The 18356-nt window shown below is 34.4% G+C and overlaps 2 protein-coding genes across 3 annotated transcripts; both read left to right on the top strand.

The window, feature by feature from the left end:
• Positions 1-2263: 2263 nt before the first annotated feature.
• Positions 2264-10923, top strand: LOC130657967 (uncharacterized). Of its 2 annotated transcripts, XM_057460975.1 has the most exons (12): positions 2264-2486; positions 3125-3152; positions 3994-4113; positions 4543-4757; positions 4949-5053; positions 5144-5209; positions 5284-5376; positions 5505-5630; positions 6074-6373; positions 6691-8329; positions 8645-9488; positions 9807-10923. In XM_057460975.1, exons 1-12 carry the CDS (start codon positions 2427-2429, stop codon positions 9856-9858), a joined length of 3648 nt encoding a protein of 1215 aa, XP_057316958.1. In that variant the 5' UTR covers positions 2264-2426; the 3' UTR covers positions 9859-10923. The 2 variants fall into 2 exon arrangements, with proteins under 2 accessions (XP_057316958.1, XP_057316957.1); XM_057460974.1 differs by having other exon boundaries at positions 6691-9488.
• Positions 10924-11995: 1072 nt separating this feature from the next.
• LOC130657969 (ADP-ribosylation factor-like protein 2) lies at positions 11996-14397 on the top strand. Its single transcript, XM_057460977.1, has 5 exons — positions 11996-12148; positions 12433-12543; positions 12873-13035; positions 13795-13875; positions 14188-14397. Exons 1-5 carry the CDS (start codon positions 12084-12086, stop codon positions 14320-14322), a joined length of 555 nt encoding a protein of 184 aa, XP_057316960.1. The 5' UTR covers positions 11996-12083; the 3' UTR covers positions 14323-14397.
• Positions 14398-18356: the final 3959 nt, after the last annotated feature.

The raw sequence follows: 18356 nt of genomic DNA on the forward strand, positions 1-18356 counted from the left end.
ACCCAATATCAAGATATAACAGTGTTCGAAATTGTTTATCTGACCCCCACTACTAGTAACGCAACGCTGGCTTGTGAAAATCTAATGACCTTACAACTGCAGCAGCTTCGTCCACCATTATGAATCGTGTATTGGTTGAATTTACTAATTTATTAATTTGTGAGGCTTATCCAGACGCACAAATTTCCATTGTCCGCCATTAATGTCTGGTGGAGATCACATTTTATGTAATAAATTTGGATCTGCTGATGTTAATGTTTTGTTCAGTTTGCTGATGTTACAGTTTTGTGTCTTTTTTACAGCACGTGATTTTATTGCACATTTACTTAATACATTGACCAGTATAGCTAGCTACGCAGTATCTTAACATCGCAAGTGGAGCTAGCTATATACAAGTCAGGTGTCATACTTTACTTTCAAGGTTCAAGAGGAAGCTATAACTTTTTTTATTTCACTGACTCTGTTACGGGCCCATCCTAGTTGGGAATGATTGAAGAAAAGCTTTTTAGGCTCTAGGTTTCTAATTATTTAAGCCTCTCAGAAAACACATTTCAGGAGAAGCTTGCCTAGTATTTTATTCTAGTTTTTGTTGTCAAAGTTTTTTGTTCTTCTAAAGTTTTTTGTTCATAGCTTCACTTACATAATGTAAAAAGATATAATGTCTTCTTATTTAATATCATATAATCCACACAACACAGGCACCAAAATTAGAAACTAATTTTACTTCCAACCCTAGAATCTAGCTATAATGAGTTGTCTTTTTAAATTTCCTTACAAGGTTTTTTTTTAAGACAAGATCAAATATAAAAAATATATTGCTATATAGCAAGTTTAGAGGCCTCTGTGCATGCTGAGTTTTAGAAAAAATGTCAATCAATCAGCAAAGGAAATTTTTTCGCTGGATACATAATATGTGTATTTTATTATTGCACACCAAAGTGGGATTGAAGGAGCTGACTAATCCTTGCTCTCACAATAGCATAAAAGTCAACTGAGGAGCCTTTTAAAAAAATCTGAAAGGCAACATAGTATCAATCAAGTATATATTCTGTATTCCGACTAAAATCAAACCTGTCTACAATAGCCAATTAAGGGAACCAAAAATACTGGCCATAAGACAGGTATAGAAAAGCTGTAGAAAAATTAAAATCCTTTCCTACATTAAATCTGAGAAGTCTGAGAAAATCTCTTTTGACATTATTATTTTGGTCAACTTGTGATGGCATATTAGCTAAACATTAAATATTATTTTATAATTAAAAATAGTGCACTGTACAAGGTTTTGATAAAACTCTTATGTAACAAGAACAGCATATCAGAAACAAACAACTAGCAATAATCAGAACTTTGAAGAGGACTGAGTAATATGGGGAATAAAATCACTGAATATTCTAAAATTTTAAAATTCAATTTTTGATTATTATTGTAACTGTAAATCATAGCTAACTTAACTTACATAGACTTATTTCTCTATAAGAACAATTTTAAAAGAAAAATAATAAACCTAAAAATTGATGAACAATAAAAATAAAAAAAGAACAATGGCAAGGCTTTTTTTAATTTATTATAAAACGATTTTCATTATGCTAAACTGCACAAGCTTTAACTTTCGATAGTATAGAAGTATTGTTCATTGGATAATAAAACAATTTGTTGCACTGTTAGGATTCTTATTGGCTTAAAACTCATTTTAGCCTCTTTTCTCAGAAATAAAATTTGTCAAAACTAGGTTTTAGGCTTTAGCCTGGATAAGTTTCGGGCGTCCAGCCTAGCTGCCCTGTCTTTATCTATCTCTCTATCTATATACCTATCTATCTCCTCAGGCGATTTTAAAGATTCGCCTTTGATGTATAGCTACAGAAATGTGCTTATTTTGTGTTATATGTTCACAGGTTTTTGCAGTGTTTTGAGTTCACTGCTTAAATCATCCCCACCTTTTAAGAACACGCCAAAATACTTTCTAGGTGTGCACGCATACGCAGGATAAAAACAATAATGGAGTGTGCAGAGGCGTGCGCATGCGATTGCACGCCATTCCTGTCCAAGCCTGTCCTTGATCAAAGTATCATTACCTGATTAAAAATTCATGGCTAGAATCACCTGTACATACAGTACTGCTGGGATGTTTGAGGATAATGATTAAGCTGTGTGTCAAATCCAAGATATGGCATGTCTTTTGTGTATATATATATATATTATTTTAAATTTATCATTTGCTAAAGTGGGGCATTATTTAGCATTAATTTAGTATTTTGATAAAATATTTTTATAATTTTATTCTAGGCAGCTATAAATAAACATTACACTGTATAAGTGATTACCTCTAAATAGTGACATGAGTAGTAGCATGATGTACACGTGACAATGTAACTGATGGCGTAGTTAAATTCTCTAAGGAGCAACATGGTTTACTGATTAGGCAGTCCATGGATGATCCACCAGATCTTCTACGTATTGGTGAATATGTTAAACAAAGATGGAAAGTAGTAAGTTTTAATATTAATACATTAAAGCATAACTATATTATATAAGTCCACTTGGATGTGATTATTTATTTATTTGTGGTAAGTTGATGCATTGCTTAAAACAAAGTATGTATGTGACTGTGACAGAAGAAAAACATGTATTTCCCTTTAAAGCTGGTGAAAAAAGAAAGAAAAGTGACTCACTAAATATGCACAAGAAATAAGTAAGCAACAGGTAAAAAAAAGGTATTTCTGAATTGTTACATGACAAATTAGACATCTCAAGCCAATGCATTAATTTTTGCATCAAAGCCTTAATATGAGATTAATTAAAAGCTATTGCATTGCACTTACAACTTTCAAACTTTAAAACTTTAGACTTTTAGATTGCTCTTTTTACTAAAGTGAATTTTTCCAAGTACCCTGCAACTATAGTTTCATATTTCAATTATCTACAAATAATTTGTTGTAGAATGTTTAAAGTTACAAATAAACTTCATCCTTTTTGTGAAAATAAAACAAAGTTGATGGTGGGCACAATGCCAATAATCTAGGACATTATTGCCATTATATTTTCTTGCATATTAATATTATTATAAAACTAGGCCAAGCCACTAGGGCTTATTATGATAATGGTGTTTATATTCCTACTTTTTTAGGTCAAAAAAATTGGTGGTGGTGGATTTGGTACGTTTTATTCTTATTATACTTTCAAATTTTGATGACCATTTTTCAGTTAGTGGAAGTATGCAAAACTGTCTATAGTACACCATTGCATATTTTCGTTTACTGAAAAATAGAATTATGTAGTGTAACATGAAAAGTGAACACAAATAAAGTACTTCTGCAGGAGAAAAATGAATTTATAGTAAAATTTTAATCTTTTTTTCATAAATTACTAGCTTTCACATTGTCAATTGCAGCCTAGCTTTTCTCACTCCCGTACTTCCTGAATTTAGTCAATTTTGTACTATACGGGTCGGGTGTTTTTTTTTTTTGAGGCAGCTTTTAAAGAGGAGGCATAATTTTGGTGACAATTTTTTTGGTGATTTATTTTTTCTTAAAATACAAAAAAAAAAAAAGGTTAAACTATGGTTACTTTTTATTGTTGACAGATTTGCTTTACGTTAAAATTATATATAAATTTTATCCAATTTATGAAAGCATGTTTTTGTTAGATTCCACATTTACACTTTTGTTTGTCTGGCATTTAGTTTAAAGTTTTATTTTTACTGCCAAGTACTTGCATTATGATCACTTGCAGTAAACTTCACACACAAAAATGTTTCTCCACAGAACACATAAGCACTCATATATAGTGCTTCTATGAAGACTTTTGCCACAGCCCGACTGGGAAGGTTGGTAAGCAAGGGTAAAGTGTTCAGGGGAGGCACTTAAGACCTGATAGTTGGCTCTCTTTTGACCCAGTTAGCAACTGAGTTACAAAATGTGCTAGTGATCGTTTTCTAAAATCAATTCTATTACTGTTGATTAAATATCTATATTGTTATTTTCTAAAAACACACAGGTGAAATTTATCAAGGACATGATACTGTTACACAAGAAATGGTAGCACTTAAACTTGAGTCAGCGAATACTTCAAAACAAGTGTTAAAAATGGAAGTTGCTGTCTTGAAGAAATTACAAGGTTTGTTTTAAATACACCACCTATTATTTTTCAATAATATTTTGGACCATTGGAATTGTCATGAAAAATAAAAGCAACACTTTTGATTCATTGAATTTTCACTTTTGAAAATCACTTTTATTTTTTTTTTAATTCTTTTAGGTGATTTTACTGATTATGCTTCCAAAAAAAGTTTTAGAATATGAATGCATTGAATTTTGCCCAAACTTTAAATCTTGGTTGTTATGTTGTGAGCAGATTTTTGTGTCTCTTTACAAAATAAGAGGGAATTTCGAAGGCGTTTAGGGATTTTTCTTTAGCCCGGGTTGTCCCCAGCCAACTTGTTTTCTTTACTTAAAATAAACAAAATGTTCAAGGAACCCTCGGAAAAATCAGCTATAACAGTAAACAACCATAGAAGTATATGAAGCCCTAATTTATGTTTCGTAGGAAATTACCATGTTTGTCATTTTATTGCCTGTGGAAGGAATGATCGTTTTAACTATGTTGTCATGTCTCTGGTTGGACAAAATCTTGCTGAACTTCGCCGTAGTCAATCTAGAGGTGCATTTTCCATTGGAACAATGCTTAAACTCGGCGTGCAAATACTCAATGGCATAGAAGCTATTCATGACTGTGGATTTCTGCATAGGGATGTGAAGCCTGTAAGTTGATTATTATGGTTGGTTGTTTCAGCCACTTGTATTTCGTTTAGGGAAAAATAACCCAATAAGGCATCTTTCCATAAGTCTTTCTGGGGAAAAATCTTGTTGTTTTTCTCTAAAGTTATCTTGATGTTGTGTCTGTTTCTGTGTTTCCATACATTTATTTACCATACATTCTGTTTTTTTGCTAGTCAAACTTTGCAATGGGGAATACCAAACAAACGAGTCGAACAGTGTACATGCTAGATTTTGGTTTGTCAAGACAATATGTCAACAACGAGGGAAATGTTAGGGCCGTAAGTATATTATTAAGCAACTGTTCTCTCCCCAAAATTGGCTTTCTGACAAAATTGTGTCTTAAATTCCATGTTTCTTTATCTTTTTAGCCAAGAGCTGTTGCAGGTTTTCGTGGAACTGTTAGATATGCGTCCATTACAGCTCATGAAAACAAGGTGTGTATCCATTCTCTTGTGTAATAAAAGTTATCAGTTCTCAAAACCGTTGATTTATATACCTTATCTTGTAGGAGATGTCGAGGAAGGATGATTTATGGTCAGTATTTTACATGCTTGTAGAGTTTGCACAGGGAAGTCTACCTTGGAGGAAACTTAAAGATAAGGTAAACTACGTAGACAAGATAATGTACTGCTAATAATGACCAAAAGTTACATTTTATCCACACTCCTTTGATGTCTTAGATCTGCCTGTTAAAAATATTCTTTTGAATCATTTTTTTTCATTATTTAGGAAGAAGTTGGGAAATACAAGAAAGCATATGATGACAAAATGTTGCTTAAACACATCCCATCAGAATTTAAACAGTTTTTAGCACATATTAAAAGCCTGGGATACGCTGATAGACCAGATTATAAGGTAAGTTTTTGTGGTGGTTTTGTTCAGCTTATACACACATGTGTCAAGTGGCACATATTTGTTCGGCAAGCAGAAAAATTAGTCTTATGCATCGAGAGTATATGCACTTTTAGGATATACAAAAAAGAAATTTTTTTTACCAGATTACTTCTTTCTCCTGATAATTCTCAAATATAACTTGAACATCAAGGAAAAGTTGTAACAACTACTTTCTTGCTTCTAACTCTTCAAAAAACGTTCCTTTGGCATGTTAATGGAGACCAAACTTTTCCTATTACCTGTTCTTAAAAAATCTGCAATGTCAATCAGTATAAGAAACTTGTACTCTGATTTTTTATTTTTTGAGGGAAAAGCTTTAATGGGAGGGGATTGGTAGAAGTATTTAAGATTATCCTAATATAGAAGGTGAGAGGCCACCTCTCAACACCTGCTTTTGTATTTAGTTGCTCCGGCAATGTTGTGAGGATGCTTTAAGTAAGCGCGGTATCCGCCACAGCGATCCTTTTGATTGGGAGAAATCTAATGTTGATGGCTCACTTACGACAACGACTTCAAGTACTTCGAAATACCTGGCGACACCCTTAGGATTTAAACCTGATGTTGCATTAAACAATCCGTCAGATTTGCCTCGATCGAACACAGCTTTACCAGTAGGTGAAGAAAGCTTGCAATATGATGAGGAGGATCAAGCTGTTAATGTACACGTTCCTGAGGGAAGGCAACCGGAAGTCATCGAGAAAAAGGTAGGTGTGTTATTACTGGTGTCTTGTGATTCGTGAAAAGTGCTTTTTCATGAAAATTTAATTGTTACAGGTTTTTAACATGTCTTCCTAAAATTCACAAAAATTTAATACTTATCTTATTTAATATAAATTGTATATACATCATAGCTGTATGCATTTCTTGTATGAGGAGACTGTGATAGAAATAACACGCATTATTTACAAAATGTCATGGTTGCTAAACTGAGATGATATACGATGCTAAAAACTCAGTATAAAAAGAATCGTGACTTAACGTGGATAAAAATTCTACTAATTTATTTTATCTTTTTTTGAAGGAGGCAGCTACACCAGTCAAACTTCCAAGAGCATTCCTACAAGCCATGAAAGAAAACATTCTTGCTGATACCAAGTATAAAGACTTCACTAAAAATCAAAACACTGATAAAACTACGTCACGTATACCTGTACTTAAAGGAAAAGTAAATCCCGTCGCAGTAAAACGGTCTAGTATAGAACAAGACGCTACCAAAAACACTGAAAAGAACATGGAGAATGTGGGTGTAATTAAAGAAATTCAAATGGATAAAGGTAGTGAACAAGGTCTTTTGTTGTGTGGAGATGTCTCAAAAGTTAAAGAATGTGAACGTAGCCAGGACGTTGGTAAGAAAGTTATCGTAACTTCCACTCACATTAATGATGAGAAATTTGACGAACATATTATTGATAAACCACGCTTAGGGGAAATTCACCATATTCCACAAAAGCAATATGCAAACATGCACCATTCAAGCACCGATCGTAAGACTCCATTAAACATTGAAGCTTCGTGCACGGGGAAAACTAAAAACGAAAACGCACTTCAAGCCAATAAATATAAACCTGTGGTGATAAGGGAAGAACCTCCGCAAGAGGCTGCTACAGAGACTGTTGTGGCTGGTATAACAAGTAGACACACCATTGGATATGAAACCACCAATAAAAACAAAGCCAGCTTTGGTAATCTTAAAGTTGGTGATAAAAATCTTTACCTTGTAAATAAAAATAAAACCAACGATATTTCAACTGGCGATACTGTTGAAAATAAACTCGATATATCAAATCAAAATAAAAAAGACATCACTGTTAACAGTGACGTAAACAAGATAACCAATAGAGTAGAGCAGAAGGAAAGTAACCTTGCGCTTTTAAAGGAAACGTACCAACAGTTGACAACTAATTTGCTTGCCAAAAAGAATGATAGACAAAAGACGATGCTAGGCTTAAACTACCTAACGAATGGAGGAAGTACGAAGCCTCCTGATGAAGAAAGTGAAAAGGGTTTGAAAGAAATAAAAGATAATAAATGCTCTAAAGTTATTTTGGAAGAAAAGACGATTAAAAGGGATAACGTAAAGGAAAAACAAACGCATAGTGGCGGTGATGTGGTTGAAACATCTTCAAGTGTTGTTGTTATTTCTGAACCACTTGTTACGTCCGTGAAATTGCTTGATAAATTTGAGATAGGTAGTGACATAGCTAGCTCTAATAATCTAAAAGCTGATGGTAAAGCTGACAAAATGGAAAATATGCAGAGTCCTAATAATGATGTGAAGATAGGGTGTACTCTCTTCGATAATTTGAACAGTAACCTAAAGGAAGTGCGTTCATCGCTTCCAACTAAGGATGAAGTAGAAGCAAAGACTGGGAAAGACAGTTTCTGCCACATTGAGCGGTCATTTGAAAATCAACCAGAGGAAAGAGAATTTAACGATTATGAAATTGTCGAAACGATCTATGATCCAGGTATTGAATCTGTTGAAAGGAATCACCACGCTTCAAAGAAAGCCGAATCTGAAGGAGCTATTTATAATACGTATCAAATTGGAAATCCACCTAAAGCAGAATCGCCAAAAGAGCAAACCGCTGAATGTCCCACCATATATAACACGGAAGTCACCAAGGAATGTGTAAAAGAAAAAAGTCTGCAGAAGAAAGGTAATCTCGAGCCCAAAACCCCCTTGCCCTGTACCTCCAATCATCCTAGTCCAGAACAAGTCCCTAACAGTACTAACCCGTACACCCCAAGCCCAGAATGTGATAGTAGGAAATCAAAAGAGAGACGAAACAGTACTGTCGTTAGGTTTTTGGCCTCTATATATGATGATATGAAATTCAAATTACAAACCAAGACAAAATTGAAAGGTAACAATGAGGCTTTATATAGGAAACAGTCACAAGAGAAGCGAGGTAGTTTTCGTCAGAAACTAAACTTGTATCATAGAAATAAAAGTGCTTCAATGGATTGTCTAGATATGAATGCATCGCCAGCGAACTCACCCATAGTGAACGATATAAAAAGATTTTATAGTATTGATAAGTTGAACGTCGGTCAAGAAGAAAACTTTGGTAAAGGCGATATAAAAGAATCATCACTTTTAAACAAGAATTTTTCGAACAATGACTTACGTAACAATACCGAAAGAAAAGACATTATTCTAAAAGATCTTAGAAAACCAGGCGGTTCTTTGCTTTCAAAGGACATCGTTTTAGCAGCAGACTCAGATAGTTCGGAAGAAAAAAACCTGCAAGTAAAGCCAAGACCTGTTAGCGAAGTTCCGGAAGCCGATTTGACGGAAGTGAAGTTTATAGCTGAGAAAACTGAGAGTATCAACTACCTTCGTGATGAATACAATTTTGAAGATGAAGTTAACGACGTTATTCCGGACTCCTGGGAAGAAAAGGCAATACAACCTTCACAGTCTGCGCCAAGAGAAGCAAAAACTGCCACGAAGGAGGAATTACACCACGCTAGTGTAGACGTACCACGAAAGAAACCTGCTTTGTCTTTTATTTTGAAATCAAACAAAAATGCTAACACGCAACCTAAAAACGAAAGAAAGAAAAGCAAGGACAACTCTGGGGTAATTAGTGCTTACTCAGCAGATGACGTCAACGATGCGCCATTACAAGGTAAAGAGAAGAAAAAACGAACAGAGAAACGATCGCGTAAAAAAGGTAAATTTGATGACATCCGTTATGGAAGCGATTCAATAATAAGCGACAGTGGATGCGACGACTCTTCGGTTACGTCGTCAGCGAGACACATGCCACAACCGCCGGCTGAAAGAAGGAGAACTGGAAAGATTGATGCAAGGTAAGATGTATTAATTTTTTTTTCGATTTTTTTTCTTTTGACATTATTTTGAGACAAAAATTCACTGTGGAGAAGAGTATGACGTCAGTGTGCTAAGAAAATGTGTAAGCCCAGCTATTATAAAAAGAAAAATGAGCACCTGGGTGCATAAATAAAATTTATGGATTTACATGTAAAAAATGTTTTTAAATGCATCCTAAAGAAGCCAAAAGTGAGGAAGGGATTAAAAGTTGCTCACAAATGTTTTAAAAACAAACCTTCTGCTTTGTGTGGTAAGAGTATCATAAAATGTTTAGACTAAGGATGATTTTTTTTCAGGTTTCGTCGATATAAAATGTACGCTATTAAAAATCCAAAGGGAGGCAGTTAGCATTTAACAGCAAGTGCTGTAAATAGACCGATAATACTTCAGAATTGTTACAAAGACGACGTTGTTGCTGGATGGAGAAGCAATTTACCTGCAAGGATAAAGAGAGAACTATCCTGAACGAATGAAGTGGGAACTCTCTAGCACGGATAATGTAACATATCTTCTTCAAGGATAAAAGACATCTATCCTGCACGGATGAAAAGATAACCCTCCTGCTTGGATGAAGAAATATCTCTCCTGCACGGATGAAATGATAACTCTCCTGAGCAGATGAAGAGACAACTCTCCTGCGCGGATGAAAAGACAACCCTCCTGCACGGATAAATAGACAACTCTCCTCCTGTTTCGCAGTCTTTCCCATGTGATTGCGCGTTTGGAAGAAAGCAACAAGGCAGTGTCACACGAACCAGAAATATGACATGCAATATCGGTTCGATTATCATCCAGTCACATTCTTGCCTGCAAACTGCATTGAAGTTTCATTATTTCCTTGTTATTCATTATACATATGTCCTTTCGTTCATCATTTTTTTCTCACTAAAATAATTTTTTTACGTCATTAAATGAAAAAAGTTTTATTTATATATAGATATTAAGAGAAGTAAGTGAAGATAGACAAAATCTAATATATATTTGATCAAAGGTTTCTTTTGTGTGAAACTAACCAGATCCTTTAAGTGAAGCCGTAATTTTGGCCAATGCGTGAACTCTGTGGACGATAATAAAGCGTATAAATTGTAATACAGCCATTCACAAAAAATTAATCTGGAAACATTCTTTACAATTTAAGAGAACATTTTTTAACTTGTTTACAGGGAAAGTATTTTTGTTTTTATTATGCTCCAAAGTTAGCCTTTTTTTGTTTTTACCGAGTTATAAATCCCTTGAACCTTATTGGCCACATGATATATGCGGATAGACTTTATCGTTTTTAACTAACACTTGGCAATTAATATTGTCCTAAGTGTGATCATGTTTTACAACGATGAAATATGTAAATGTTTTTATTTAATTAAATTGTATATTTTTCTATTATCTTCGAAACATGGATAATTTTAAAACAGACTAGATGTTGTATATTATATACAATATGACGCTATAATTAATCCTTCAACCCACTTGGGTTAGGCTCATCTAGGGTTATAGGTTAAAGGGGTGGAGGGAGATCTCACAACCCATTCAGTCGTCGTATAACATAATAATACGAAAGCTGTGTATGCCAATCTGTCTGTAACAGGGACACAAGCATCCTCTTTGAAAATGTTCTGTCTTTTTTTAAAGTTTTCTTAACAATTTTAATTAGTCGAAACAAATCGTGTGATAAAATAAAGCTGTTTCATTAGCTAAGAATTCTAGAATACAACAGGTAACTTAAATTTACCGTGATGGGTTTTGAAATCACTGGAATTGCGTCAGAAGCAAGTCATGCTATAAAAATATTAATAAGTCAAATAAGTGTTCTAATTTGCAGCCCCCCCCCCCTTCCAATTTTTTGTGATAACTTCTAAAGCATACAGTTTTAGGGCTTGAAACTAGGTGATTTTTTTAACTAGCTTCAGGGTGGTCAAAATATTTTTGGTTTAACTTCACGTCTGTTGTCATGACAACTAATGGTTAACAGGTAGTCGGAAAAAAATCAGACGAAACAATTTTTGTTTCTTCAAATATCCTTATCAATAGTTTGAAAGTCATATTTTAGATTTTATTGTGCTTTAATGTAATTTCATAAATCTAAAACGTTCGCTAATGTTTTTCTTATCCCTAATTTTATGTTGCATCATTATAGTCTTTTCTCGGTTTGAAAAAAATAACATGACTTATCTTTGAGTGAAGGACATCATTTTTCTTTTATCCTAATTTTTCTTCAGTGTTCCAACCAACATTTTTGCCAAGTTTTGTGACAAAGACATTTCATTCCAGAAAGCTAGCATCTCTTTTCTTCTTGAAGTTCTAGAGAGGTTTTTTATCTCAATACCTACCCATTATGCTCTTTATATTACATCCTAATGTCGATATACCCGATATACCCATCGATATTTCGATTTGTTCACTTAATCATTATCTTTCTGACTTTGAATTTAAGTTTTAATAAGATAAACATATATTCGGAATTGGTTTTATTCTTTTCATTTCTCTCTACCAGCAAATATTTGGCTTGACTTGCTTGTCGTGATTTAGTAACATGTTTGTATAAATACTTATCTTTCATAGTTACATAAATAAGAATGGGTTTGTTAACAATATTGAAGAAAATGAAGCAGAAAGAAAGAGAGATGAGATTGCTGATGCTGTATCCTTTTTAAATCAAGTATTTAAACACTTCGGACCATGTGTAATGTACTGATAGATAACACCAGCGTAAGATTGGCTTGTGTTAACAGATAGGTCTTTGTTAGATATCCTGCCAGGAAGCTAAGTATTTTTGGGTAATGTTTTTTGTTTGATGTTGTAAATAAGAATACAAACTTCAACTTTCAATCCTTCGCCAAAAGTAATTCAAATTTTGTTATCTTTTTTCCTTTTTTCTATTCTTGATAAATAAAACATCATTAAAATCCTTAACTTGATTATTAGTGGTTTAGACAATGCTGGTAAAACTACCATTTTAAAAAAGTTTAATGGCGAAGATATCGACACAATTTCACCGACATTGGGATTTAATATAAAGACTTTAGAACATAATGGGTAGGTTTTGATCTCAAACGAGGGGTATTTATTTTTGCCTTGAATGACGATGCACAGAGTTACAGACAGTATTTGTGGAGATAACGAATGTGGTATTGATGCTGGATAATGTTCTTTGCACTATTTACAAGTTGTTTTTATTTGTAAGTAGACAGACCCTCTTACACGACTTGAAAATTGCTGACACAAAATATAAATCTCTGGCTCCCAGTTTGGTATTAGGTTAAAGACGTTAACTTCCTAGTTGTTAAAATTAAACCTTTAACATTTAAATTAAGAAGATTTGAAAATCTTATAACAGCTGTTAATAATACAAACTCTTCTTTTAGCTTTAAATTAAATATTTGGGATGTGGGCGGACAGAAGTCTTTACGTTCTTACTGGAGAAATTATTTCGAGTGTACAGATGGCTTGATTTGGGTTGTCGACAGTGCAGACAAATGGCGGTTAGAAGATTGCAAAAAAGAATTAAAATCTTTATTAAAAGAAGAGGTATGTGACGTTGTTGTTTCTGTTTCGTGGTACATCAAATGTAATCCGCAACAGTATCATCCGTTTGATTCAGCAATGATTCTATTGATGTTGATGTAATGATCATATTATGCATTGTCCTGAGCATGGCTCTTTAACATGATGAAAATGTTATTAATGAATTCTGTTGAGATGTATAAGTGAGTGATTAGCAGAAACATCTAGCATTTCCATTAGAGCTAATAATCCGCCTCATCTTGTTCAAAGTAGAACTTTGGTAATTTTGATGTAAAGAGCATCTGACATAATGAACCCCGCAACAAAATTTGAAGCCATTTTTGGGTGTCCGTCATGTTAAAGACCCTCTTTCTGCTTTAGTTGATTGTTCTATATATATATATCATTTAAAATAGTCTTACAAGTTACAAATATGGTATCATGAAAAACACACTATGGCCAAACACTGACCATACTTGTTGACTGGTTACTGTTCTGCATTCACATGGTAAATATATGTGGTCAATATAAGGAAACTTTCGTTGCCCTACATGATTTGGACAAACGACCCTACAGACACGAGGGAACATAAATATAGCGAAATTTTAAAATGCATTCTTAAAAATAAGTTTACGTGATGTAATTTACCAATACTTTAGGATTGATATTAGGGCGAAAAGAAATGGGTTGCTATCCCCCCCCAAAAATAGGCCGTTCAAATAGGTTATGTTTCTAATACTTGTTTTTAATGTTAATTGTTTATAAAACCTCGTTTTCATGTAGAGGTTAGCAGGTGCGACGTTGTTAGTATTTGCCAACAAACAAGATTTACCAGGTGCTTTAAATGCTGAAGAAATCAAGGAGGTATGTTATGGATGTCAGGGAATGGGATGTTCACAAATATTTCTAATACCACTAGCAAGTCGTTCAAAAATTCTTATATATATCTTGTATATGTTGGTACAGCTACTTTCGTTGTTTATTTAAAGTATACCTTGCCATAAGCCCTCCTGTTAATGTGGCTAATTTCTTTCCACATTTTATGTTGTTGGTAAGTACTTTCGAGTAAAACAGATCAATAAGAAAGGATGCATCGAGAACAAAGTGTTTTGTTTTGTGTCAACCTGGCAGGAGCCAGCAATTAGATTTCATAATACAACAATTTTATTCTTCTAGGTATTAGAACTGGACAGCATTAAATCGCATCACTGGCAAATACTCGGTTGCAGTGCTGTTACTGGTTTGAAGTTACTCGATGGAGTTGATTGGTTGATAGCTGATATAGCTTCTAGGATATTTACAATGGATTAGGTCAGAAAACTCTAAGATGCTATTTAATTTGACTAACATAAAATCATGTGATGGAATAGATTGTTTTACCCAAAATAGGTAGGGACCACAGTGCGTTTTTTTATGTGTACGCAATGCGATACTGTTGCATTGCACGCGCGAGCAAAATTACACCATGGCGCGTATTTTTCTCTCTTTTTCAAGCAATGTATGCAGCAAAAATTGACAAATTAATTGTTGCAAAAAATCAAATCATTTGATTTCGTGCAACAGTTTATTTAGTGTTGTTTTTTCATAATAAATAAAAACAAATAATTTAATCCTGGTCCTTCTATAGGTTCCCCGGTCCTCGTTTCCCCGGTATGCCACATCGCAGTTGTTTGTTGTTTGTTTGTTTTTTTATATTTTTTGAGATGTGCGTGTAATTGCTAAATTAAAATGGTTCAGAAAAAAAGGATGCTGCAGTGTATGCTCCACAGCGAGGCATTTTAAAATTTCTACTGCCCAAATGAAATTGTCACTAGTGTGGTACCGTACCCATCTTTTATACAGATTTTATATATAGCTTTTAATATATACTTTTTTATATATCTTGATCCTTTTCAAAATTATGCTTTTTAAAAAACGTGTCTTAATTGTCTAGACATTTCTTCACTGTTACAAGTTCTCCGTCTTTCTATCAATTAGTAGTTCAAATTTTCATATATGACGTTAATTTTTTGATTTTTTACACAGACTGATGTTATTTCGACCTATGTGTTTGCTTGAATCGCTGCCATTTTTTTTTTTTTACACGCAGTAGTTTCGAGTTGACATTGTGCCGCTTAGACTTTTTATTTAGAGTCTGAGTCCCGACCCTGGTCCTCCCATAGGCTCTTGAGTCCTCTTTTTAAAAATTTGTATTACATTTTGCAACAAAAATCAAGTGTGATATATAGCACTTAAGTTCGTAAGAAAAAACATTTTTCATTACCGTGTTTACGGACTGATGTGGACTTTATGGACTCTTGTTATCCAACAAAGTCACATAATTCTCTCTATATTATTCATGCATTTTGCTGCATAGACGTGGAACGACAGTCTGTTTTATAAAAAATCTCATTCCATGCGTATGAAAAAATCGCACCGTGGCTTCAACGCTTAGTACTAGTTTTTGTGTGAAAGCAGGTTTTGCAGAGAATTATAGTATATTATGTTATTGTTGACGAGACTTTAAATTATATAATATTTGTATAAAGTCCAAATAAGAAAATACATTGCTAGAGTTAAAAAAATGTCTCTTATAACGATACCCGCATTCTTTTCAAAATGGTAGCCAATAACTTTGTGATATGAATATAGATAAAAGTTTTACAAGAGTTAAAAGATTAAAATAATATATATACACATTTCTTTCTCTGTGTATTTACAAAGGTAACGTGTTAAAAATTAACAATTTGCAGCAGGTTAGGTAGTAAGTTTAGCGTCATCACATGCTAATTCAAAATCGTCTATTACGTCAGTTTGTTTTAAAATTATTATGTGTGTGGCTACCTCGTATGCACATTAAGGACAATCTTAAAGAATGAAATCTTACAACGAATCCAGGTGAGTACTTTTTCGTATCTGTCGTCACTTTTCTTTGCAATGCGTTCTGCAACATGTTTGTGACAAATAGAGCACTCGGGATTTTCACCACCGTTTGTTGAAAATATCAATGGAGTGAATGTTCTGTGCTCCATGTCCATTACAATGTTGTTGTAATTGCGTTTCTTTTCTTTTTCATGCTTTTGAAAAATCTGTTTGTTCGATAGATGAATCTGGGATTGCGCGTTCGGATTTGTGACGCGTATGTCAAAAAAGGCATTCTGCCCGGGTCTCCATACTGCGCGTGCTCGTACGTCGGGTCGTGCTTCGTCCTCGGAGATGCCTTTTACGTGTTCTCCATCTAATGGTTTTAGTGCAGGCTCGACTTCAACATCGTTATGAACCTACCTCAATAAATTTGCTTCAAAATCGCGGTGATTTTTATGGCGAATTGTTACGAATCCTCCCTTTTTGTAGTTGAGGGCGTGAGTAACGTTGTAGTATTCACCATACGGGCATTTACTTGGAAGACCCTGGATACTTTTGTTGTACCTGAGACTTATCGCGTCTCTAAACTCCCCTTTGTTTAGTACAAAACCATGGTCTTCCAGTGGTATACCACTTAACCAGTTGGAGGCTCCCTTTTCTTACGTTTGTCGAACAGCTCTGATAGTAACGTTGGAGAGACTTCCTTCGATCTTACTAACACGTGTTTTCATTATCGATGTTTTGTTGGTGTGAATCTCGCGTCTGATGGCTGTTACTTCATCGTCATTTGGGAGTTCATTGCTTTGGAGCATCATTATTGCTGCGAGAGGAGTTGTCAACTTTTTCGATGTTTTGTGTTCGGTTATGGCCTATTCAGCGTATATTGGTGTACTCAATCCCCCTAGAAAGATGGGTAGTGAGATAAGTTCACGTTCACTACCTGTAAATGACGTCCTGATTAAAGCTGGGAGAAACTTATCGTTGATTACTTCGTCGAGAGGTTTAACAAATTTTTTCATGCCGGGTATCGTTCTAAGGAAATAACTAAACCGGTGAGTCTCGCCGTGAATAAATGCTGTCTTTGATGTCAACTGCAGTATTTAAAAACTGTTCTTCCCTTGATTTCTTCATCATTCCAATGGTGGTATTCTATGGATAGTCAAAAGTTTTCGTCGATCTGCAAAAAAAAATGTGCACCCGACTACCAAGACTTTTTGCAGTCTGCAAAATCCTTAGCTTTTGCATATCAAAAACCCCGTTTGATGATATCAACCGGGTTTTCATCTCCGGATATGATTTCACTGTAAAGAATTTGTTACTTCTCGAATTTCTAATCTGAAGTGTTAAGTCGAGTCACCCCAGAAATTAACTTCTTCAACTAGTAAGATTTCTTTTATTATTAATTTGCGAAGTCTTGGAAAGGTTTGATGCTTCGTTTGGGTAACTCTTTTCTTTGACATCACGAGACTGACTGGTATTGCACAATTTATTAAGTAGGCAACTCTGTCATAGCCCTTTTCCGATGCGTTTCCAAATAAGTGCAATTGAAATTTAGTTGTAAAATTGGTTTTGTCACACTTTTTAATTCTAAATGTCTTCAAAGATCGCAGACCACAATGTCAATTCTTCTATGCAATTTATATGGTGTCAGCCTGAATCCACCAAACTTCATAGATTCCGGGACTTTTTCCACTTTCCACATTTTTGACGGATTTTAGTAGATCATCCACGTAAAAGGACTTCAGGATGCATTGAATTGATGTGGTATTCTCTTTCTCAAAATTGTCTCTCCCAAATCGTTGGTCCTTGGCACCGAAGATGTGTACCAGCGTCTGATAGGTATCGGGTTGCACTTCTGGAGCCCTTCTCCACAAAAATTTCAAGGATTTTAGTGCAGAAATTGCAATTGGATATAGACGAAAAGGCATTAGAACTCTCGTGAGGTTGTTTATTATCATTCAGACTGTGACCGTTGTGTTTTGGCGCCGCATCTAATACCACTGTAATTCTCTTTGAAAATTCGGCTGACTTTCAATCTTTCTTTTCACCAACAAAGTATGGTGTCTTTCGGATCATCCAGATTCGAAGCAGCTGTATTTTGATGCGCATTTCGAGGTGAAATTGTTTTCAACAGTTTGAAGAGCACATCTAAAGTTTCTTAGCAGTCTGAAATCGTTACTCTGCATATATTTTCTTGTATTATGGACACTTGAAAAATGGATATTCCACCTTGCATATACGACTAACGTTGTAGTCACTTTTCCCGCGATGCTAGAGTTCCAGTTAACAACAACAACAAAAACAAAAAGAACAACCGCAAGCGCAAGCGCAACGACAAAATCGACGACAACAACAACGACAACGACAACAACGCAACAAGTCAAACGTTATTCGCTAAAATCATTTTGGTGAACTTGTGCTTGATGTGGTGGCATTTAAAAGTTATTATTATGTTTTCATTATTCATTGAATCCATTACAAATAATTCTTAGCTCTTTATC

Source organism: Hydractinia symbiolongicarpus, chromosome 9 (genome assembly GCF_029227915.1).
Source record: "Hydractinia symbiolongicarpus strain clone_291-10 chromosome 9, HSymV2.1, whole genome shotgun sequence".
In the NCBI taxonomy this organism is placed as follows: domain Eukaryota; kingdom Metazoa; phylum Cnidaria; class Hydrozoa; order Anthoathecata; family Hydractiniidae; genus Hydractinia; species Hydractinia symbiolongicarpus.

What these genes read in the sequence shown, in the direction of transcription:
- LOC130657969 (XM_057460977.1), top strand. Translation starts at nt 12,084, where the DNA reads ATGGGTTTGTTAACAATATTGAAGAAAATGAAGCAGAAAGAAAGAGAG. An exon ending in GAGATGAGATTGCTGATGCT is followed by an intron (nt 12,149 to 12,432) that starts GTATCCTTTTTA and finishes CTTGATTATTAG; the next exon opens with TGGTTTAGACAATGCTGGTA. An exon ending in ATGCTGAAGAAATCAAGGAG is followed by an intron (nt 13,876 to 14,187) that starts GTATGTTATGGA and finishes TTATTCTTCTAG; the next exon opens with GTATTAGAACTGGACAGCAT.
- LOC130657967 (XM_057460974.1), top strand. Translation starts at nt 2,427, where the DNA reads ATGGATGATCCACCAGATCTTCTACGTATTGGTGAATATGTTAAACAA. An exon ending in TGCATAGGGATGTGAAGCCT is followed by an intron (nt 4,758 to 4,948) that starts GTAAGTTGATTA and finishes TTTTTTTGCTAG; the next exon opens with TCAAACTTTGCAATGGGGAA. An exon ending in CTGATAGACCAGATTATAAG is followed by an intron (nt 5,631 to 6,073) that starts GTAAGTTTTTGT and finishes TTTTGTATTTAG; the next exon opens with TTGCTCCGGCAATGTTGTGA.